This window comes from Eumetopias jubatus, unplaced genomic scaffold (assembly GCF_037043125.1).
Source record: "Eumetopias jubatus isolate StellerSeaLion01/CBP00866 unplaced genomic scaffold, mEumJub1_p1.0 scaffold_14, whole genome shotgun sequence".
Lineage (NCBI taxonomy): Eukaryota > Metazoa > Chordata > Mammalia > Carnivora > Otariidae > Eumetopias > Eumetopias jubatus.
Window position 1 is genome coordinate 38131937 of NW_028274820.1, and position 24239 is coordinate 38156175.

The 24239-nt window shown below is 34.0% G+C and overlaps 1 protein-coding gene and 1 pseudogene across 1 annotated transcript in view; one reads left to right on the plus strand and one right to left on the minus strand.

Moving 5' to 3' along the window:
• Nucleotides 1–24239, plus strand: part of VPS50 (VPS50 subunit of EARP/GARPII complex) — a 139923-nt gene that overhangs the window by 61272 nt on the left and 54412 nt on the right. Inside the window, exons 13-16 of the mRNA XM_028119657.2 lie at nucleotides 2757–2889; nucleotides 5844–5932; nucleotides 13792–13886; nucleotides 14217–14315. Coding sequence (XP_027975458.1) covers nucleotides 2757–2889; nucleotides 5844–5932; nucleotides 13792–13886; nucleotides 14217–14315 — 416 coding nt within the window. The remainder of the gene's footprint in view (nucleotides 1–2756; nucleotides 2890–5843; nucleotides 5933–13791; nucleotides 13887–14216; nucleotides 14316–24239) is intronic.
• Nucleotides 11182–13048, minus strand: LOC114219866 (heterogeneous nuclear ribonucleoprotein A3 pseudogene; annotated as a pseudogene).

Consider the following 24239-nt stretch of genomic DNA (forward strand, 5'->3'; position numbering starts at 1 on the left):
CTGTCAGAGAAAAAAATTTATGTGGACTTTCAGAAACAAAACAAATGAACAAAGGAAAAAAAGAGACAAACCAAAAAACAGACTCTTAACTATAGAGAACGAACAGATGGTTACCAGGAGAAATTTTTTTTAATTAAAAAAATTAAATATGCATGTATCAGCTTATTATTTTTCATAGTTGTGTAGTACTCTTGTGTGTGGATGAACAGTAGTCTAGTCAACCAATCTCCTGTTTGGACATCTAGATAGATTCCAATATTTCGCAGTTACAAATAATCCTTCACAATGAATAACCTTGTGCACATATATTTTCACGTTGTTTGAGGGGTATCTTCAGGATAAATTCCTAGAAGTAGGATTGCTGGGTCAAAGGGAACATACACATGTAGTTTTGTTAAACCGTGCCAATTCCCTTCCGTAGGGTTATATCATTTTTCATTCCCACCAGCAATGTATGACAGTGGGTACTTTTTCACAGCCTCGACAACAGAATAGAGGGTCAAAGATAAACAAAGCCAAATACTAAATTAAAGTTGTATGGACAGATTTTTAACTAGTAATATACTGTTGAGATAGGGAAAAGAATCCGGTGTGAACCAGGCTCACCTTCCATTTGTACAGAGGTGACTGGGTGTTTTAAAGGGAGGGGGATGAGGCAGGGCTCAGAGTCAGGGAATGAAAAACTGCAGAAAACAGGAAGTGGGGATTAGTCCCTGTGCAGCCCTTCTGGGTGTGCTAACTGGGCTTATTGAAGTTAGACTCCCACTCTCTCCCTCAGAGGCTGGGAGATGGGGGCCCTATCTTCAGGTGTTACCTCAAACAGGCTTGAGTTTTCTCAGAGAGGCACTTCATCGGGGACTAGGGTCATCCTAAGGATGCAGCCTTGGGCTGTTAGAAACTATGTTAGTGTTTTTTTCTGGTCTTTATAGGCCAAGAATGAGGCCTAGTTGAGAAGAGAACTTAGAGGATGTTGGCTAGAGTTTGGTCAAGGAGAGAATCTTTGTTAATAGCTTTAAAATTCTCACCAATCTGATGAGTGAGAGTTTGTGTCTTATTGTAGTTTTAATGTTCATTTGCCCTATTAATGAATGAAGTTGGACATGTTTTCATAGGTTTAATGGCCATTTTTGTATCTCTATTTGTGCAGTTTGCTTGTGACTTCTTCCCATTCTTATATAGGATGTTTGGTCTTTTTCCCCAACACTTTTAAGAGTTCTTTATAGATGCAGGATATTAACTCTTTATTGTGATATATGTTGTGAATGTTTTTTCAAGTTTGTCATTTGTCTTGACTTTGCTTATGGTGTTTTGTTTTGCCATGTAAATTCTTTTTTAAAATTTTTGTGTACTAAAATGTATCAAATTTTATATTTTATTACCTCTGAATTTTGAGTCATAGACTTTCCCTATATCAAGCTGAGAGAAGAATTAACTCAAGTTTTCTTCTAGTGCTAGTATAGTTTTATTTTTTATATTTAGATCTCTTATCCTTTTGGAGCTTATTCTTGTGTATGGTATGAGGAATGGATTATTATTTGTATATATGAATGCTATTGTTTTTTGCATTAATTTTATGACCTGCTACCTTGCTACATTATTTTGTTTGAGTTAGTTTTACTATTGATTCTCTAAGAGTTATATTCTAGATGTATTATTATCATTTGAAGATAGAAATAATTTGATTTCTTCTTTTCCTGTTTATTTGCTTCTTACTCTTTTCTCTAGTCTAATAACATTTGCTGATACTTCCAGAACATTGTTAAATAGTGGTGGGGATAGTAGGCATCCTTGTCTTGTTCCTGACCACAGTGGGTATTGCCTTAGTTTCCTTATCTTAAAGAAATATCCATCCATTTTAATTTTTTTATGAGTTACTATTAGGAACGGCTGTTGAATTTTGTCAAAAGGTTTATTCCAGCATCTATTAGGATAATCATTTGGTTTTTCTTGTTAGACTGTTAATATGGTGAATTATATTAATAGATTTTGTTGGATTAAACCATCCTGTTATTCTTGGCATAAACCCAACTCAGGTAGTCTGACTCCAGAGCTTAACAACTCCTTTATTTTACTACTTCCTAGTTGAGTTTCAGAGATTTGACTTGCTTCCACAAAAGTGAACTGAGCCATACAAGTTTTTATTAATTGCTTGATGAATGTTTTAATAAACATGGAGCTTAGAGGAGGGAAAAAATGTTTTGAAAGAGAGAGGACCACTACCAATCTGTGCTATCTTAAGCATCAATCACACCATCGCTATATTTGCTATGTAGCTTATTTCTACTAGCTCTTTACTTTGGAGGACTTAGTATATACCAGTCTTACTAGCCTTTTAGTGTTTTATTGGCATGATTGGTTGTGGTCGATTGATTACAAAGGGAAGAAATGCTACGAAATCTCAAATGATGAAGTAAATGCTCCATTATGACAGCCTGCAAAATAGAATGGAGGCATCATTCTACCCGCAGAAAAAGAGGGCAGAATGACAAGCTGGTAGTTTATACAAAGGATAGAAGGGGAAAAAGCTACTCATTTTTGTTAGGGAGATTTGAGACTATGTCTTGTTTCATAGCCATGTTATATAAAACATTATTTTAAAATGTTATTAATAGATATGGAATATCTATAATATCCATGTGATTTCTAGAATTTAGAGATTGTCGAAGGTACTTAAGTTACACAAATGCCATAATGGATTGATTTCCTTTTTCCAAATTGTGATAATCTTTAAAGTTGACTTTGCTCATTTTCTTCAGCATGTTACACCAGACAGCTATATTCCATGCCTTGCTGACCTGTGCAAAGCACTGTGGGAAGTTATGCTCAGCTATTACAGGACTATGGAATGGCATGAAAAGCATGACAATGAGGATACTACTTCTGCTTCTGGTAGGAAATTATTTTATTTTAAAAACAACTATAAATATGCCATATTTCTGGAATAAGGAGAAAGAAAAGGGATAGCCATTTCAGGAACTTTAGTGACTCATAGGTTAAATATTCACTGAAGAAAGTCATTCAATGTCTATAAAAGCTCCATTAACTTTGGGGATTAACTGGACCAAAGGACTTCTTAAGTGATAGATATTACCAGTTTTCAGGAAATGTGGTGATGGCTTTAGGACTAAATTATTAACAAAGGGCTTTTAAAAAATGCAAACTAGGTAAGACACTGGTCTGTCCAATTTACTGTAAAATTAATGCTAATGTTTAATATTAAATCTATTTGCTAATTTGCAAGTTGTACTAATAAAGCTAGATTCTAAGAATTAATAATTACACTTTTCCGGGGTGCCTGGGTGGCTCAGTCGGTTAAGTATCTGCCTTCGGCTCAGGTCATAATCTCAGGGTCCTGGGATTGAGCCCCGTGTTGGGCTCTGCACCCCCCCCCGCCACTTATGTTATCCCTCTCTCAAATAAATAAATAAAACCTTGAAAAAAAATAAAAATAATTATACTTTTCTTCCCATGAAAACACAGCAGGACTTAAAATTTTATAAAAAACAAAGTTTTAAAATATTAATATTTGAATGGAAAACACAACTTTAAATGACTATGATATAGTCAGCTACATAAAGAAAAAATCTTAGAGAAATTATTAACTAGACATTATATTTAAATTACTTCATTTGTATAATTATATATCTTAAGTGATTATTCTTGAACGATAGATTAAGTATTCAAAATACTTTTAAAAGTAATAAATGTTTTTATCAGCATTCTGTTTAATATGGGCAAAATAAATTATATTGCACAAGTCTTTCGTATTGCATACAATTTAATGTAGCTAGTCAATCAAATTATTTTAGTAACTTCTAATTTCTGAGGTGCTTGGTTTCTGTGTTTGGGTGCGTGGAAGAACACAAATCATATTGTAGGATTCTTGCAGTATAGAAGGCATAAGTTTAATATTTTTCTTGACTCATAAGAAGCTTGTAAATATAGATAGCAAAAAATAACAGAGGAAGATTCTATAGAAGGGTTTTCATCCTTTTAGAAATATTGCTGGGGGGTTGGTAAAGGAAGGGAGGAGGAGAAAGCAGAGAAAAGGGGGCCAGGTTTCTAGGCCAGACTGTTTTTACCCAACTCCTATACTCTCTCATCCCTGTACTACCTATGTGAGCACTGGTGTTGCAGTCAGAGATAACCTGCTTCAGATTTTTGACTGCCATTTTCCAAAGATGAGAATGTGAAGAAGTTTATCTTTTCCAGGCCTCAGCTTCCTTCTTAAAAGTGGGAGGTTAAAAAATCAAAACAAACAGCTCCATAGGGTAGTAACGCATCTACCCATAGGTTTGCTGTAAAGTTTAAGGATAATGTAAAGTGCTTACCCTGGTTGTTGTTAATATCAAAGGAAATGTGTCAAGAGATAATAATGATAGTAATGATGATGAAATGTCCACAGGCCTTTTTTTTTTTTTTTAAATCTCAGGTTACTTAGGGAATTCCTGGGATTACTGGGACACCAGACTTTCACAAGTTTATCCTGTTTTGGCAACTTTTATTTTTTTCTAGATGCAGAAACTATTAAGACATTTCAGCACCTCTTTTCCCTTTTCTAGTACATTATTTAAGGAGAAACCAGAGAGAAAGTTTGGAACAATATTAATACACACTTGAAATATAAGAGTTTAGGGGATGATACATACTCATCATAGTGAAGGTTGCTTTTTTGCTTCAGGCTCAGAGTTTGCATATATTGTTTTATATATGTATGTATTTTCATTGGGGTGTAAAGTCAAACTTAAAACACTGAGCCTTATATACTTAGTACTCTTTGCTAAAATTCCTTGACCTGATTCTGGATATTTAAAGAGTATTCAGGACTTTGATTAGCCTAACATCTGACAATATATTGAACTTGAAAAAGTCATTTGTTCACCTGCAGTTAATCCTTTCATATTCACATTAAGGAATACAATTGTAGGAGTCAGTAATTTAACCTTTTTCTTCCCAGAATGTCATAAAGCTGATAGGTCTCAAGAGGTTGTCTGTTGTAGCTCTATAGTGATACTGTTGGCATCCTAACGCTTTACCATTCTAAAACAAAACTCTAAAGTTGTCATCCAAGTGCACTGCCCTGAGCTGCTGGGTCCCTAATAGCCAGACCATACAGATAATAAAGCTTAGGCTGTAGGAGTGGTCAGAGGTACACTAGGCATGAATATGGGGCCTGGCCCGTGCAAGGGCCTTTTGCTGGTTACCAGTGCTCACCCTGCTAGCCCAAGGTGAAATAGTATCCTCAGTTGTTCCACACAGTTTATTCAAAAAAAGGCATAATCTTTTTAATATAAATGTACATATGTGTGTTTTCAGTTGCTTTTAGGGGGAAATTTGTTTTCAAGCAGGTCATTGCTCTCACCTGTTGAACTGGACATTGTTAGATTATTTGTTAGACTATTCTGGATCATGAAAAATATAAAACATGTGCATCATTACCTTACTGCATGAGCAGTTCTGCAATCTGTACCCTTGTTAACATGCATATTAACTGATAATTAGGTAAATGTGTCCAGTAATGCCCCGGCAGTAGGCAGTATATAAGTCATTGAGAACCCAGTCTCTGGGATCACACTACCCAACTTGGAATCCCAGCTCCAATCGCATATGTACTGAGTGGTCTTAGGTGTAAAATACTTAACATTTCATGGTCTTAAGTTTATGTATCAAATGCATTTAATCCTAACACCTATTTTTGATATTGTTTTGATTGTATAAATATTGAACATATTTTCTGTATTTTACATGCACTTACAATATATGAGAGTTAAAATGATTTTTTGGGGGGGGAACAAAAATGTTGTGAAGCAAATCTGAAAATATGTACCCTCTTTTATTTTCAGAAGGGAGTAATATGGGTACTGAAGAAACTAATTTTGATCGTGGCTACATAAAAAAGAAATTAGAACACGGACTTACACGAATATGGCAGGTTTGGGTTTTTTAAATTATTTTTTTACAAAAGCAATAGAAACTTTCATGTCTAAGTTGTTTTAGAAATTCAGTGTTTGAATTTTCTGTACTCATTTGCATTCCTATAGAGTTAATTCTGTTAGTTTTTCTTTGGACTAAATCTATCCTTTAATTTCTATAATTTAGTTCACAGTTGTATTTGACTATAAATTTTTAATTTGAAAATCTCCATTGGAAATATACATATATTCCTTTATTACATTTTTTCTTTTAGTGTCCTAGCAAATGTATGCTTTCCTAAAGAAATTCCTTTCTTATTGAGATACTCTTTGTTTTTATTTCATTCATTTGTGTTTTCTTTCCTTTTCTATTAATTTTAGGAAAAGGATAACTAAATAGGTGATATAGTTGGGCTGAAATCTAGTATAGAATGAAAAAAAATTTTTCTCAGTCAATGATTTTTGTGCCTTGAGGGCATCTTATATGTTTATTGGCCGAATGTATCTTCTTTAACTTATTTTGCAGTTTAGTAGCATAGTTGTTATCAGATGATTAAATTTGTTAATTTGTTAAAATTTATTATTTCCTAGATAAAAGTATGATTTCTTTGAAGATAACACTTTTTTGTTCTTTTTGGACTGCTCTTTTGGATCATGTGGTAACTCTTGTTTTTAATTTTTTGAGGAACCTCAATCCTATTTTCCAGAGTGGCTGCACCGATTTACATGCCCACCAACAGTGCACAAGGGTTCCTTTTTTTCTCACATCCTCGGCGACATTTGTTATTTCTTATCTTTTTGATATTAGCCATTCTAACAGTTGTAAGGTGATATCTCATGGTTTTTATTTGCATTTCCCTGATGATTAGTGACATTGAGCATCTTTTCATGTGTCTGTTGGTCATCTATATATCTTCTTTGGAAAATTGTCTGCTCAGGTCCTCTGCTCATTTTTAATTGGATTATTTGGGTTTTTTGGTGTTGAGTTATAGAATTTCTTTATATATTTTGGGTATTAACCCCTTAAAATTTTACATAGGCTTACAATATATGAGAATTAAAATGATTTTTTTGGGAAAACAAAAACGTTGTGAAGCAAATCTGAAAATGTATCCTCTTTTATTTTCAGAAGGGAATAACATGCATTTGCAAATATCTTCTCCCATTCATTAGGTTGCCTTTCCATTTTGTTGATGGCTTTTTTTACCATATAAAGTTTTTTATTTTGATATAGTCCCAATACCTTATTTTTCCTTTTGTTTCCCTTGCTTGAGGAGACATATAGCAACATATAAAGATGTTGCTAAGGCTAATATCCAAGAGATTACTGCCTGTGTTTTCTTTTAGGAGTTTTATAGTTTCAGGTCTCACATTTAGGTATTTAATCCATTTTGAAGGTTTTTTTTTTTTTAAGATTTTATTTATTTGAGAGAGAGCAAGAGTGCAAGCAGGTGGAGGGAGAGGGACAAGCAGACTCTGTGCTGAGCACAGAGCCCAAAGCCGGGCCTGATCTCAGGACCTGGAGATAATAACCTGAGCTGAAATCAAGAGTTGGATGCTTAACTGACTGAGCCACCCAGGTGCCCCTATTTTGAGTTTGTTTTTGTGTATGGTTTAAGAAAGTGGTCCATTTTCATTCTTCTGCATGTAGCTGTCCCGTTTTCCCAGCATCATATATTGAAGAGACTGCCTTTTCCCCATTGTATATTCTTGCCTCCTTTATCATAGATTAATTGACCATACAAGTGTAGGTTTATTTCTGGGCTCTCTGTTCTGTTCCATTGATCTATGTGTCTATCTTTGTGCCAGTACCATACTGTTTTGATTACTACAGCTTTGTAGTATATCTTGAAATCTAGAATTGTGATACCTCTAGCTTTGTTGTTTTTTCTCAAGATTGCTTTGGCTATTCAGGGTCTTTTTCGTGGTTCCATACAAATTTTAGGATTATTTATTCTAGTTCTATGAAAAATACTGTTGGTATTTTGATAGGGATTGCATTAAATCTATAGGTTGCTTTGGGTAGTATGGATATTTTAACAATATTGGTTCTTCAGTCCACGACCAAGGAATATCTTACCATTTGTTTGTGTTGTCTTTAGTTTCTTTTATCATTGTTTCATAGTTTTCAGAGTAAAGGTCTTTCACCTTTTTGGTTAAGTTTATTCTAGCTATTTTATTCTTTTTGGGATAATAGTAAGTGGAATTATTTTCTTAATTTCTCTTTTTGCTACTTTGTTATTAGTTTATAGAAACACTACCAATTTCTAGGTATTAATTTTGTGTCTTGCAAGTTTACTGAATTCAGTTATTATTTCTAGTAGTTTTTTGGTTGAGTCTTCAAGGTTTTCTATGTATAATATCCTGTCATCTGCCAGTGACAGTTTAAGTTCTTCTTTACAAATATGGGTGCTGCTTCTTTCTTTTTCTTGTCAATTGGTGTGGCTAGGACATCCAGTACTGTGTTGAATAAAGGTAGTAAGAGTAGCATCTTTGTCTTGTTCCTGATCTTAGAGGAAAAGCTCTCAGTTTTTTTTAACATTGAGTATCTTAGCTGTGGGGTTTTAATATATGGCCTTTATTATATATTAAACTACTTTTTAATTTACCATTAATTACAGGTATGGGCTGTTTTCTAGGAATATTATGTATACTGGAAAGGGAAATCTTGTACTTATTAAATATACATCTAAGGTCAGATTATGAGTTGTTTCTGATTTAATCTCCTGAGTTAGTCTCCTACTAATAGACACCAATCGTACTTAGTTGAAATTGTAGAATCCACAATGGAATTTCTGGTAGTTCAGTGTGCTTTGAAATATTGACCTGGCATTTTATATAGCTAGTTTCCATACAGTCTGGCAACTTGATGTCATTCCAGATCTAGGCAAGTCTGCTAAATATGAGGTTTAGTAAAGCTATTCTCATTTAAGCATTTGGCCAGTTTAATGCAAGTGATCATGCTTTTGAGTATAGATTATTGTGTTCAAGCTTTAGAATATCTTCATCTCCACCACTCCCAAGTCTCATTTGCCACCCTTCCCCCCATTCTCAATAGTTCTTAAACAGTATTTTGCAGACTTTAGGAACTCATTGAGTGTTAATTGAAATTATAAGGCTCAATTCAGTTGAAAAAAGCAAAACCTCCGAAAAACAAATGTTTTTTGATAACACATTCAGCAGGCAAAACCTGACCTGATTTGAATTCATTCAGCAGCAGAACCACACCTGTATTGTCATTAAGCTTTTTTGTGTAGTATTTATTTATCGCATTAAAGTGAACATTTATATGTTGCAGGAATATTAATGTGTTTTATTTTGGGATACTGCCTTAGAACCACACTGGGGGGTGTTAAATGTATATGCTATAGGTGCCATAATACATTTCTAACATCTGAAATCTTGAATTCCAAAGCACAAGTTAGCATGTGACAATTTATATACATTTATTATAAATGTATATAGAGATAATGAAAAATGATTGAAAAGCATAAGATATTTAACTTTTTTAACATAAAAACTAAACTCAAAATCAGAATGACTTATTTTTTTATGTGAAAATTTTTAGAGTATTTTCCATGCATTTTGACTCAAGTAGAAAATCTGTAAGAAAAAAGGTTGTATCAGTGGTGCCATTTGGCAGACACTGTGGAATTAAGAACACGGTGGTGAATCCATGATACTTGACCTTATGAGCTTACGAATCTAACTATATGAAAGTCTCGATCTTCCAAGATTTTCACTTTCATCTTTAATATTTGATATGTAAGAAATTATTCATATTATTCTTATGCTACTTATTTCTTTTTGTTATAGAGCATTGGGGTTGCAATATTTCTACTTTTTGTGAATTTGAGGTTTTCTTTACATCCTAGAATGCCACCCACTTTAAAAAATTTTTGCTCGAGCATTTGGAAAATAACCGTGTATTTCTTCTTTGTGGTAGGAGTTAGGTCCTATGTGTATATTAAAGCAAGCTTATTATTAATTGTATTATTCTAATCTATATCTTTATTTTTTCTTTGTTTCCTTGGCCTGTGTAATTCTGAGGGAGGAGTTTTAATCTTCCAGAAGGATTGTAATTTTGTCAGGTTTTTGTTTTATTTCTAACATTAGCTTTTGCTTTTTATACTTGGATGCTATGTTGATTGATGCTGCAATGCTAATAACCACTTTACCTACCTTCTTTGTATGTAATTCCTTCATTAATTTAAAAAAATATATAGTTCTTTTGTCCTGAGGCATTTTGCCGTGAATTCTAGTTTGCTTTATTATTACCATTGCTGTGTTTATTTTGTTCATATTTTCCTTTGACTGTCCCTTTATTTTAAATGCTTTTAGATCATGTTTTTGTTGTGTCTTCTATAAATGTAAAATAAATGTTTTTTGAGAGAGAGACTTTATCTTTTTTTTTACATTTTTTAAAATTTTATTATCATTAGTTTTTGATGTAGTGTTCCATGATTCATTGTTTGCATATAACACCCAGTGCTCCATTCAGTACGTGCCCTCTTTAACACCCATCACCAGGCTAACCCATCCCCCCACCCCCCTCCCCCTAGAACCTTCAGTTTGTCTCTCTTTATCTTTTAACTGGGCGGTTCAATCTGTTTATATTTTTATTAGTGTTTTAATTCATAGTTCTTTAATTATTAGAGAAGCTGAACATTTAAAAATCCATTAATTATTGATTTGTGAATTATTTGCTCATGTTTTTTGATTATAGGTCCAAAATGATTTATGTGATAATGAGTAATCTTTTGTATGTCATTTGTCTATTTTCACTTATTATATTTTCAATATGCGGATGATCAACATTTTTATGAGGTCAGACCATTGACCTTTATCTTTTGTGACCTATGCTACATTTCTTCTTTTTTTTTAAAGTTAAAAATGCCTTAATTTTTTTATTCCTGGTACTGCCACCACAATTTACGGGGCTGTATGCTTGATGTAATGAAAAGAAAAAAGACAAAGACAAAGCTATGTGATGAAGACCTCAGGAATGTACATCTAATTGACACTACATTGCATTAATCAATAGCTGCACTTTTTGTAAACTGTCGCTATGACAGTCCTGAACAAGCAGGCTTTCTTATTTAAGCTGCAGTGACTTTTCTCACTATGGATCGTTGTTCCTTGTGTGGCAGATTTTTACAGTTCCTCTAATGCATTTGGGACGACTGTCTCAAAGTAATCTGCAGCTTTGCTGACAACTCCTTACTCTCTCTCTTGCTAAGAACTGTAGCCCTTTTCTTTTGAATTTGTTTTAGAACCTTTTGCTACCATATCCACCTCTTCTACTACCAGATCCATAACCACCACCATAGGGACTGCCCGAGCTTCTTCTACCAAAACTGTCCCTCTTCATGGGTCCATAATTTGATTGCTTCTGTCCACTAGAATTTCCAAAATCACTGTGGTTCCCATCACCACCATAGTTACCTCCCAAATTTCCTTCTTCATTGTAACCATCCTGTCCTCTACCACTGCTACCATATCCACCTCCTCAGTGTCCGGATCCTCTTCCACCACCACCATCGCCTCCTCTACTACTATAACCAGGACCACCACCATCGTTGCCACCAACACCTCCAAATCCAGTATAGCCACCATCACCTCCTCCATAACTACCTTTCCTGCCACCACTTCCACCACCGTAGCCGCCTCTTCCATCAAAGTTTCCACCACAACCCATAAAGCTGCCAGATCCACCTACCTCCACAATGTCTTGGGATCCAGCAGACAGCAAAGAAAATGCCCATTAATAGTGTGGTGTTACTGATCAACGATTTTATCAACTCTATCATGATCATCAAAAGTTACAAAAGCAAATCCCACTCTGCCTGTCTTCCATAATTTCTATGGTTTTACTCTTGCCAGACATTTCAAAATAGTCTCTCAAATTATATTCTTCTGTATCTTCTTTAATGCCACCAATGAAAATTTTCTTCACTGTGAGATGGGCACCAGACTTTACAGAATCCTCTCTAGAAACAGCTGTCTTTGATTCCAGTATAGGCCCATCAGCCTTGTGTGGTCAAGCACATGTTGCTGCATCCATCTCTTCAATACAGGTATAAGTCACAAGATCAAAACCCCTGGAACATTTTGTTTGGGGGTCTCTCATCACCACACAATCTATAAGTGTGCTCCATTTTTCAAAATGTTCTCTTAAACCGTCATCTGTAGTGTCAAAGCTCAAAACACCAAAAAAAACCCGGTTTTCTCAACTGCTCTGGTTCCTTTGGATCTTGGCCCTCCTTCCCTAGCGGCAGTGGCGATGGCGATGGGGGAGGGTTGGGTTCGGGTAAACTGGGCAGCAGTTTTACCTCTGTTTTGAGACCACAGTCCCGGACCTCTTCCAACTTGAGTTCAGTATCTGTGCTACATTTATTCTTAAAATACTTTTTCCTGTGTAAAGCTCAGGTCAATATTCATCTGGTAATTATAGATCTTTATCTAAACTTTATATTAATTGCTATATCCCTAATACCTGGAGTACTGCCTAGAACACTTAGTACTGAGAAAATATTTTTGCTTTATTGGATTAATTTTTAATCTTTTGCAAACATACAAAAACAGTTATCTAATCCATTTGTATGTCTTTTGATATGTGATATAAAGAGAGGAGAGAGGAGTTTTTCCCCCCAAATCTAGTTGATTTTTCCTCTACTACTTTCTGAATAATCTTTTTTCTTGTCTCTTTATGTGTGATGCCTCCTCGTAGCAAGGTCTGCTGGAAAGAGGAGACTCTGCAGGTAGAGAGACCAGGATTCAAATCTTAGTCTTGTCATTCACGGGGCATGTGAATTTAGGCAATTACTTGACCTGTTTTCAGTTTTTCTTCTCTTCAGAGGATAATAAATGCCTGCTCAACAGAGCTGTTTTAGGATTAAAGATAATATGTGAAGTTCTTAGTATAATTCTGATAAAAAGTAAACAACCAGCAAACAGTAGTTTTTACTGTTGTTTATTAAGCTTTGTTTATATATATATTAGCACTGTTTCTGAGTTGTTTGTCCTATTTTGTTGATCCTTTGGGTATTGGCAGTATTGTTTTTTAAAAAAATAGTTTTTAATATATTTAGTACAGGTAGGACAAGTCCTTCAACATCACTTAAAACTTACTCCATCTTTTCAAAGCTTTGTATTTTAAAAAAAGATTATTGCCTGTTTTTTATTTCTGATGAATTTTAGAATGATTGTTCATAGGAAAAGGTTTTTGTGATTTTGGTTAAAATGTCACTGAACCCCAACTTAATATTAATTTGGAAAAGTTGATGTCTTTATACTCATTCAGTCCCTTGACTCTCATTTTATTGAAATTTCTTTTGTATCCTGTTAGAGTTGTTAGCTTTTTCTTACAGGTCTGTTGTTGCCTATTAAAATTATTCCTAAGTACATTATATTTTTAATTTTTATTTTAATGGAATCTCATTTTAAGATACAATAGCAGAAATACACGAAAACTTAATTTTTATGTATTGCACATAATCACATAGTTATCTTATTAATTCTAATTATTTTTGAACTGATTATTCTAATTATTTTTGAATTGATTATTTTGGAGTTTCTAGCCTACCAAGCCACACATGAATGATGATGATTTTTATCTTCATATCCAAAATGAGGATATAATTTTTATCTTGCATATGTGTATGTATTAATGATGATTGTCATCATTATTTTTATATCTGATGTTTATGGAATTGTTTCAGTGATATCACTGTGAGAATATTGATTATTGGCCTAAATATATATTCTTAAGAATGTATTCCTGTCTCATTTCAATGTGTAAGTATAGAATAAATGGTTCTGGGAGCTTATATTCTATATTTTGGGTTTACTTGAAATATTTTTTTGTTTTGTTTTGCAGGATGTTCAGCTAAAAGTAAAAACCTACTTGCTTGGAACAGATTTGTCTATATTTAAATATGATGATTTCATCTTTGTTTTGGATATAATCAGCAGGTACTGTGTGAAATCTTGTTTTATTCTTTAGTTTGAGTCATCCAACCATGATAATCAAAGAAATCATGAATCAGTGAGTTATGTATAACTTTTTCATGGAAATGAAGACAATTGAACATTCATAATCTAATTTCTGCTGGGTGTGTGTGAGTGTGTTTAAATATTTCTGCCCTTCAGATGTCTGTAAACCATAATGAATTTGTGAACGTTAGAATTTCTTCAAACATCCATTTTTATGGTGTGTTATCTTTGAAGAAAGATGACCTGGACTACTTTTGTTCTGTAATAAGAATGTTGCTGAAATTTATATAAATCTTTTTATCCAACTAGGTTGATGCAAGTTGGAGAAGAATTTTGTGGTAGCAAATCTGAAGTTTTGCAAGAGTCCATTAGAAAACAGAGTGTCAACTATTTTAAGAACTACCATAGGTAAGAACTGTAATAAAATATGAATAGACTTATTTAGGTAATGAGAATACTTTGTCTAATGCTTAAACCTTATAGCATTAATTGGTTTAAAACAATTTTTTTTTAAAGATTTTATTTATTTATTTGACAGAGAGTGAGAGAGCACAAGCAGGGGGAGCAGCAGAGAGAGAGAGGGAGAAGCAGGCTCCCTGCTGGGCAGGGAGTCCAATTGGGGACTCGGTACCAGAACCCTGGGATCATGACCTGAGCTGAAGGCAGTCACTTAACCAACTGAGCCACCCAGGAGCCCCTAAAACAATTACTTTTGAATTTGAAAGAATTCCTTTGTAGTTCATTTTGCCATGGTTAAGGACTTTTTTTTTTTTGCCAAAAATATCATAAAATATTCTCATTCCTTATTTATTGTAAATTTTGATAGATTGTCCTGAGAGGCTCAAAATGTTGAACTAAATATTGAACCAATTTCTTTATGGGTGAAAGGTGATTATTCTACTGGAGTTCACCGAAAGAATTTGGCCACTATCCTGTATCTGCATATATGGTGTGAGCTAATAAGGGAGTTAAATCACTAGAGGCAGCACTCAGTGAGGGGTTACTTGAAAGCATCTGCCTCTTAAGAGTAAGAACGTTCTATAGAAGAAGGCATGATATTCAGAATCTAGCTACAAAGTCAAAATTATGTATGACATTGCAAAACAGTCACTACTGACTTTAGAAAGCGTGATTAGGAATGGTTTTGGGAATGGAAGAAGATGGGAAAGAGTGTTTAATTAGCAGTGTGATTGTATGCTTAAAGCAGCATTAAATTGAGAGCTGTTTATTAGACCTTTCCTGATATAAGGTGGAGACTGTACTATATTCCTTATATATATTTTATCAGTTGAATTGTTGTATCTTTTTATTCTACATTTTTATTTTTTAGAATTATGTTTTGATTTTGTTATTTGGTGATTTTATTTATTTTTATTTATTATTATTATTATTTTTTAAAGATTTTATTTATTTATTTGACAGAGAGAGACACAGCGAGAGAGGGAACACAAGCAGGGGGAGTGCGAGAGGGATAAGCAGGCTTCCCACTGAGCAGGGAGCCCGATGGGCTCGATCCCAGAACCCTGGGATCATGACCTGAGCTGAAGGCAGACTAATGACTGAGCCACCCAGGCACCCCAATTTTATTTTATTTTATTGTTTTTTTTCCTGTCTCAATGATTTATGTATGTATGTATGTATGTATGTATGTTTAATTCTGCTTTTTCTTCTTGTTCAGAGTCAATACCTGGTCATAGTGATAGGTGCCATGTCAGAAGAGAGATTATTGGACATCAAACCAATGATTAATTAATTATTAAATATATTTAAGTACAAGTGTTCTTTGTTGTGAACTATTAAATATGTTTTGAAAGAGATTTAAATTGATCCTGTACCAAAGCAGAGCCTTTGGCCTTTGTAGTTGAATTGAAAAGAATGTTTAGAAGATTTAAAAAAAATTTTTTTAATTGATTAAACCTCAGGAAAACAGTAGTAAGGGGAGAGCATGAAACACTAACACTGCCTTTATTTGTATATATTTTTTTCCTGTTAAAATTTAAGCTCTGCTGAAACAGATGGCCTGGCTTGTACACATTGCTGTACAAAAGGAGGAGTTTTTAAATCATAGATGGGAAAGGATAAGGAACTATGAACGAGCCAGAAGCCTCACTTACCTGTCAGAATGAAAGCATGACAGATGTCCATTTCCCAAAGATTACTTTTAGTCAGTAAGACAACTGGGAGACCTTTTGTGTTCCTAGTGACTGCACAACGTGTGTGATGAAAAAAAACCCTGATTTATTTAATGGTCTCCATTCTGCATTCTACGTTACTTATTGTCATAAGGTATCTGTCATTATGGCAGCCAGGTCTGGGCATTTATAGACTATGACCATGATGGAGATTCCTCACCAAAGTTTACCTTGATGAAATTAGAGACTAGAAATGAATTATTAACTGTTTCCAAAACACTCAACTTTTTAATGGACTTCTCTTAGAAATATATGTGAAATTTGTTTCCCATTGAAAAGGCTGTATGGTTCTTTCAGAAGGAGAGCTGGACCGGGAGATACTAGACTTGGGTTCTTATTCCACTTTTGGTGTTTGCCAGCTCTCTGAAACTGGACAAATCATTTAACTCTGGCTGATGGTTCTATCAACTGCAAAATGGGGTGGCTAGATGAAAAGGTCTCCATAAGTGTTGCCTGTAGATCTTGCCCTTTTTTTCTTGCTGTGTTGTATACTGGAATATTGGAATAGGTTAAAAAGTAAAGATTTAACTTTTCTAAAAGTATTCTTCTCTATCCCCAGCTTATATACTGGCTATGGTCACTATCTGTCCAACAGCTGCCATTTGGAAAATTGTAATAAAAATCATTTAGTAAAGTTAATGCCAACCATTAATGTGTTCTGAAGTAAATCTTTTTCTTTATAAGCAAGATAAACTTAACGGGTGATTTAGAAATGATGTACATAATACTGAATTGACGAAAGTCATTACATTAGCTAGTGATGCATCTAAATCTGTTAAATTCCAATTTAGTATCTTCTTCACCAGATCATACTACATAAATACTTAAAGGCAGTATGAAACATGGTGAACTATAGATCAAGTGGGTTTTGGTTTTGTTAATAAAAGTGTTAAAATATGCTTACAATTGTTTCATGATCTTCTATTGCCAAATAGAGATCCTGAGAATCAAGAAATTCTTAGACCAAATTATTCTGACTTAGAGTCCGCTTAGGCTATTGGTTTAAAGATGTCGGCATAATAAAAAGGTGAAAATAAAAGCATTTTACCTTTGGGTGGAACATCTATTTATATAAAGTGTATTCATGTTGCTTATGGTAGTTGTATAAAAGTCTGTATGCCATTTACCTTTGGGTGGAACATCTATTTATATAAAGTGTATTCATGTTGCTTGTGGTAGTTGTATAAAAAGTCTGTATGCCATTATCTTTTTCTAGGGCAAAATTACATTAGACTGTGAGGGAACACAGTCTCTATCAATGTGAATTCTTATCTTACAAAAATATAGGTTTTATTCCCCCAAATTCCTTTATGTTCAGTGCTAAGTTTGTATACATCCAATGCTATCATTCTTCTGCCAGATGTTGCAGAAGTCCCAAAAGCATAAATTATCTGATTTAAACAATAATAACATAGAGATTATGTAGTGTAATTGCCAGAACATTCTATTTAACAAGTGCACTTTAATTTGTAATTACTCTAATGATCAAATCTTACATTTTCGAGGATCCTGAAGGTACAGTGACTGGTGTTAAAAGAGGGGAGAGGTTACCTATCCTTTCAGGGAGAAAAACTTTCCCATTGCCTGAGTAAGAAAGGTTTATTTTTTAAGTAGCTTCAAAATGTGTGTTTCTAGGATCAAGTTTATTATCCATATACTTCTCTTTGTTTTCTGCCTGGACGAAGTGATTTAATCTTTTTTGTTTTTTTGAGTACTGGGCCTTGTATCTTGTAGAACTCACTTGCTTTTTCTCCCTCCATATATTCTCTGCCCAATAAGCACTTTTCGTTAAGGTTTCAGAGAGGGCAGTAAATAAGTGATCAATAATTTTAGTTTTTTTATGCTAGGTCTCAGATTTTTTTTTTTAAGGAAACAATCTTAACAAATGTAAAGGTTTAAATTTGTAAGTGTCCAACTTACGTTTTAACTACTATTGTTGCATAACAAACTATCCTGAAACTTATGGTTTAAAACCACCATCATTTTATCATTATTTCATGTAATCTGTGAGTCGGGAATTTAGGAAGAGATGAACTGAATGAATCTTCTGCTTCTTAGAGGATTGGCTGAGGTGACTGAGTAGTACTCAGCTGATGGTAGGGTTTGTCTAGAGAATCCAGAATGGCTTTGCTTGCACCTTGGTGGAGATGGCTAGAAGGATGTACACAGTTGAGTTTGTTAGCCAGAGTGCCTGCATGTGGCCTTTCCACTATGATGATCTCAGGGTGGTTGGACTTCTCTTATATGGCGCCTGGCTTCCCGCAGCACTAGTTTTCCAAAAGACCCAGGCAGAAGCTTTCATGGCTTTTTCTGATGTAGGCGTAGAAGTCATGTAGTCCTTCCACCATATTCCATTGAATACAAGCATGTCATGAGGCTACCCAGATTCAAGAGGAGGTACATTTGATGGGGGAGTGCTAAGGTCATGTTGTATAAGAGAATGTGTGTGGGATAGGAGGTAATTGTTGCAACTCTCTGCTATATTCCTTGGGAAAATAGGAGAAATATTTTTAGAAAACAAATGGACTTGGTGATAATGGTACCAATAAATTATCTTTAATATTTAAAATACTGTAAATTAGATTATTTAAAAGTAAAAACATTTACATTTCTAAACTATACAATAGGGCTTAAATTTTGAAGGTAAAATGAGAACAAAGTCTTCATGCTACTATCTGATGTCAGACTAACTCCCTCTGCCATAGTTTATAATAATAGTAGGTAGACCACTCTTAAACTCCTCTTAGTTTATACTGTTGTTATTGATTTCCAGTTTTTTTCCTGCTGAGAAAATGTTTGGGCCAGTGTGGTGTTTTCAGTGGACTTGGGTTCCTACCTCTGTACTACCTACTAGCTTTACCACCTCTGTAATTTGGTTTTCTTATTTCTCTGAGCATCAAGTTCCTTCTCTTTAAATGTGGCAGGCTTGTAGTGGAATCTTTACCTTTCTTGAAGTGTTCGTTTTTATCATTTGTTTTTGGAATCTGCCTTTTATTGCATCAAGTCTTTTATCAGGTTAATTAAAAGATCTGGATTTCACACAGTTCCAATTCGTGGATATTTTTTTCCTTTAATTAGTAGATCAGCATATTTGAGATGCCTCTTAGATTGGTTATTGTCTTCTTTACTATACTTGCCCTTTAAAATCTTTTAAATTTTATTTGTATTGTACCTATTCTCTTGTAGTCCACAGAAGCTTCTTTGTATCCTATTTATATCTTGTTTCTTAAAGACATAGGGGGCACCTGAACTGCTTAAACAGTAATAATTACAATTGCTTTTCACATAATAGGTCAGCATTCATTTCTGTTATTCCGCATCTGATTGCAGTTTGTAATTTATGAACTCACTGCTTTTCATCGTAACTTATTCTTTATGTGTATTAGTAGAGTCAAATAGAAGAAAAAAGTAAAATGCAAATCTTCCAATTTGTGTAAAAATGTTCTTGGGCAAAGAGATGTAAAGGAAGTTTTCCGTGGCTTTAATGAATCAATTTGGATAATATTAACGAATTTATCATTCACAGTCACAAAATAAGTAGATTTTTGCCTTTGACTATGTTTTTTCAACAGTGGTGCAATGAAAAGAAAGATTTGGAAATCAGGGCCTCTCTGCTGTCTACTAGTCGTGACCTTGTGACCCTTCACAAGTGTATTGATGTTGCCTACAGCCCTCTGTGGCCAGATTTTTAAAACAAGCCTGCCTTTATTGCAGACAGTTTAGTTAGGGGAATGAGAGGATTATTCAGGTTTTTTCTTTTGAAAAAAATATATTAAAGTGTAATATAAAAGTACACACATCTTAATGTACAACTCCATCAATTTTTACATATCTATATACCACATAAACCACCCAGGTTAAGATACAGAATTTTTCCACTACCCTGGAAGGATCTCTTGTGTCCTTTCTCATTCAAAACCATCCTTAGAGATAACTGCTATTTTGGCTTATATCACTATTGATTAGTCTTGCCTGTTTTTAGCATTGTATAAATATTTTTTTATGCCATTCTGAATTGTTTTTGCTTTTTATTTAAAGTTTCCAGTTGTTTCTTGCACATACACATACTTATATACACATACATATATATACATATTTAAGCTGTTTGTTTTTTTATGTTGACCTGAAATTCCTGTGATCTGGTGGCTAAAGCATTTTATTAGACCTAATAGTTGGGAGATTCTTTTGAATTTTCTGTGTATACATTTATGCCATTTGTGAATAATGATGGTTTTATATATTCATTTCTAATCTTTGTACTAGTTAGGACCTCTGATACAATTTTGAATAGACGTGGTGACAAGGGTATCTTTATTGTGCAGTGCTTTGTCATTAGGTATGATATTTGTGGTAGGCTTTTATAGATACTTTATGTCAGATTAGAGAAATTCCTAAGACAAAGTATACTTTAAGTCAAGAAGTATTGCTAAAAATAAAGAGAATACTTTCATAATGATAAGAGAGTGTTCCTTAGGAAGATATAACAATCCTAAATTTGTATGCCTCAACTCCAAAACAACTCCAAAACATATAAAGCAAAATATTTAGACTAAAAGGAGAAATAATTCTATAATCATAGAATTTTTTTGTATGCCACTTTTAGTGAGTGATAATGGAAGCAGAAAAAAATCACTGAAGATATGTGTTCAACTAACATATTCAATAACATTTGCCTTTTGTGTGTGTGTGTGTGTGTGTGTGTGTGTGTGTCTGCATGTGTGAGAGAGAGACCCACACAACAGTTGCAGAGTATATATTTTTTTTCAAGAGCACACAAGAAGTTTATCAAAATTGATCCACTGTGCCGTAAAGCAGGTTCTTTAAAAATGTAAAAGGATTGGGGTGCCTGTGTGGCTCAGTTGGTTAAGCATATGCCTTCGGCTCAGGTCATGATCCCAGGGTCCTGAGATTGAGCCCCGCATCAGGCTCCCTGCTCAGCGGGGGAGGCTTGAAAGGATTGAAATCATAGAGCTTTCATTCTCTGACCACAGTGAGTTAAACTAGAAATAAATGAGAGACAACAAGAAAATGCACCAGTTTTTGGAAGTTAAACAACCTGTTTCCAGTGGTCAAAGAAGAAATCATATTGGGAGTTAGAAAATCTTTTTAAGTGAATAGTAATAAAACCATGGCATCAAAATTATGGGATCCAAAGCAGAGGGGAGAATTTCTAGCTGTAAGTGTATTTTTTGGAAAAGAAGAAAGTTTGAAAATTAATGCCCTAACCTTCCATTTCAATAAGTTACAAAAATGACAGCAAATTAAACAAAAGGAAACAGAGGGAGGAAGATTATAGAGCAGAAATCAATGAAACAGAAAGCAAATGTATAATAGAATTCTATAAACCTACTAGTAACACTGAGCAAAAACAACAAGAACAACACAAATTACCAATATTAGCAGGAGTTGATCTATAGATCCTAGACATTAAAAATGTAATAGTGTGTCAACTATACTTCAATTTAAAAAAAGAATACAGTAAATGTGTAGTGATGTAGATACATAATAAAATGATAGGAACAACTTTATGCTAATAAAATTGACAATGTAGTTGAACAAATTTCTTATAAAACCAAACTTAATAAGCTGACAAAATAAAATACGGAATATCTGATAGACTTGTGTCTCTTAAAGAAATTGAATCTGTATTTTTTAAAAACACTTCCATCTCTAGGCCTGCTGCCTTCCCTGGTAAATTCTACTCAATATTTAAGGAGGAAATATCAACACCAGCTCTTTCAGAGACTGGAGAAAGAGGGAATGCTTTGTAAATTATTTTGTGAAGCCAGCATAACACTGATACCAAAACATAACAAGGACATTACAAAAAAGAAAAATTATAGGGGAGTATCTCATAAGAACACAGATGTAAAAATTGTTAACAAATATTAGCAAATTACATTCAGTGATATCTAAAAAGGATAATGACATCGCAAACAGGTAGTATTATAGGAGAACAAAGTTGGCTAAATATTTAAAATTTAATTTGCTAATTAACAGAGTATAGGAGAAATCCCATATGTTGGCTAAATATTTAAAATTAATTTAATTTACTAATTAACAGAATATAGGAAAAATCCTATAGATGAAGAAAAAAAATTTGATAAAATTCCACCCTATCTCAATTTTAAGAAATCATGCTTGTGTGTAATTTTTACTTTCAATCTAATTATGGGCTTATATTTAAAGTGTGTCTCTTGTAAACAGCATATAGATTATCTTGTTGTGTTTAAATCCAGTCATATGATTTTTGTATTTTGTTTGAACTGGTTTTTGTTTTATTTCCATTTAATGTATTTATTGGTATAGTTGGATTTAAATCCATCATATTACTGTTTTATTTCTAAAAGTGTTATTCTTTTTCTATTTATATTTTGTCTTCCTTTCTTTTGGATTGATCATGCATATATTTTAATACTATTTTGTTTCTCAGTTAGCTTTTTAAAAATAGATTCTTGTAGTGGTTACTGTCTCTTCAATATGCGCTCCTGTTCTGTTATAGTTGACCGTAGGTTAGTCTACTTCCAGAATAGTGCAAGAACTAACTTTGTAACTGCATTTCTTTTCTTATCCTTTTAGTTTTTTTATGTTTTTATCATTTACTTTCTATCTTGTTTCCTATATACTCTTTATGCAGAGGGTTCACTGAGCTGCTTTTGTCTGTGAGTTGGTACCTTTTATCACTGTAATAGTTTTATATTATTATGTAATAAATTGACATGAGCTTAACAGCTTAAAACAACATCCATTTATTATGCCACCGTTCTGAGGTTAGAAGTCTGGATCGGCTTGTCTAGGTGCTCAGCTTTTACGAATCTCACAGGGCCAAAATCAAAAGATCAGCAGGGCTGGGCTCTGATCTGAAGGCTTTGGGGAGGAATCCATATCTGAGCACATTCAGGATGTTGGCAGAATTCAGTTTCTTGTGATCTCAGGACTGAGATCCCTATTTTCATGGTGGCTGTCAGCTTGGGAACATTCTCGGCTTCTAGAAGCTTCTCTGCAGTCCTTGAGCACGACCATTTCCATCTTAAAAGACAATAATGGCACATAGAGTTTTCTCATGCTTGGACACAGACAGGGGGATTTGACACAGACACAGAGGAAAAGACACACACAGGAGAAAGTAATGTGAAGATTGGCAGAGATTGGAGTGCCAAGGCCACAAGCCACAGAATGGTGGTAACTGCCATAAACTGAAAGAGGCAAGGAACAGATTGGTAGATGACGTGCAGAGGTCTGCAGAGAGTGTAGCCCTGCTAACAGCTTGATTTCAACCTAGTGGTACTGGTTTCAGACTCTGGCCTCCAGAACTATAAGAGAATAAATTTCTGTTGTTTTAAGTCACTCCGTTTCTGGTGGTTTGTTACAGCAGCCACAGGAAACCAATACAAAGTGGAATTGCTGTGTTAAGTGGTAACTCTATGTTTAACGATTTGAGGAACTACCAAACTGTTTTCCCAAAGTGGTTCTATCATTTTAAATTTCCATCAGCATTATATAAGGACTCTTAATTTCTCCAAATCCTTATTGACACCTGTTATGGTCTGTCTCTGATTATAGCTATCCTAGTGGGTATGAAGTGATGTCTCATTATGTTTTTGACTTACATTTCCTAATGACTAATGATATTCAGCATCTTTTTATATGCTTATTGGCCATTTGTATATCTTTGCAAAATGTCTATTTAAAACCTTTGCCCATTTTTCAGTTGTGGTGTTTGTCTTTTTGTTGAATTGTAAGAGTTGTAAACTTTTACAGTTTTACTTCTTATATTAGGTCTGTGGTCCTTTTTAGTTAATTTTTGTATATGATGTGAGATTTGGGCATAATCACTTTTGGAATACTCTCAGCCATTACCTCTTCAAAACTGCTTACATTCATTCTATCTTCTCCATTCAATCTCATGCATACTAGATGTTTTGACTGTGTCTCCTGTATCTTTTATGATCTTTTCTGTTGCTTCCATTTTTGTTTTCAATTCGTGCTTCAGTGTGGATAGTTTCTATTGATCTGTCTTTGAGTTCATTAATCCTGTCATCTGCTTAACCAATTTTTAGTTTAAGGTAATTGTATTTTTCAGTTACAGAATATCTGATTTTGTTTTTTTTATTATTGCAATTCTTTGAACTTCTTTCTA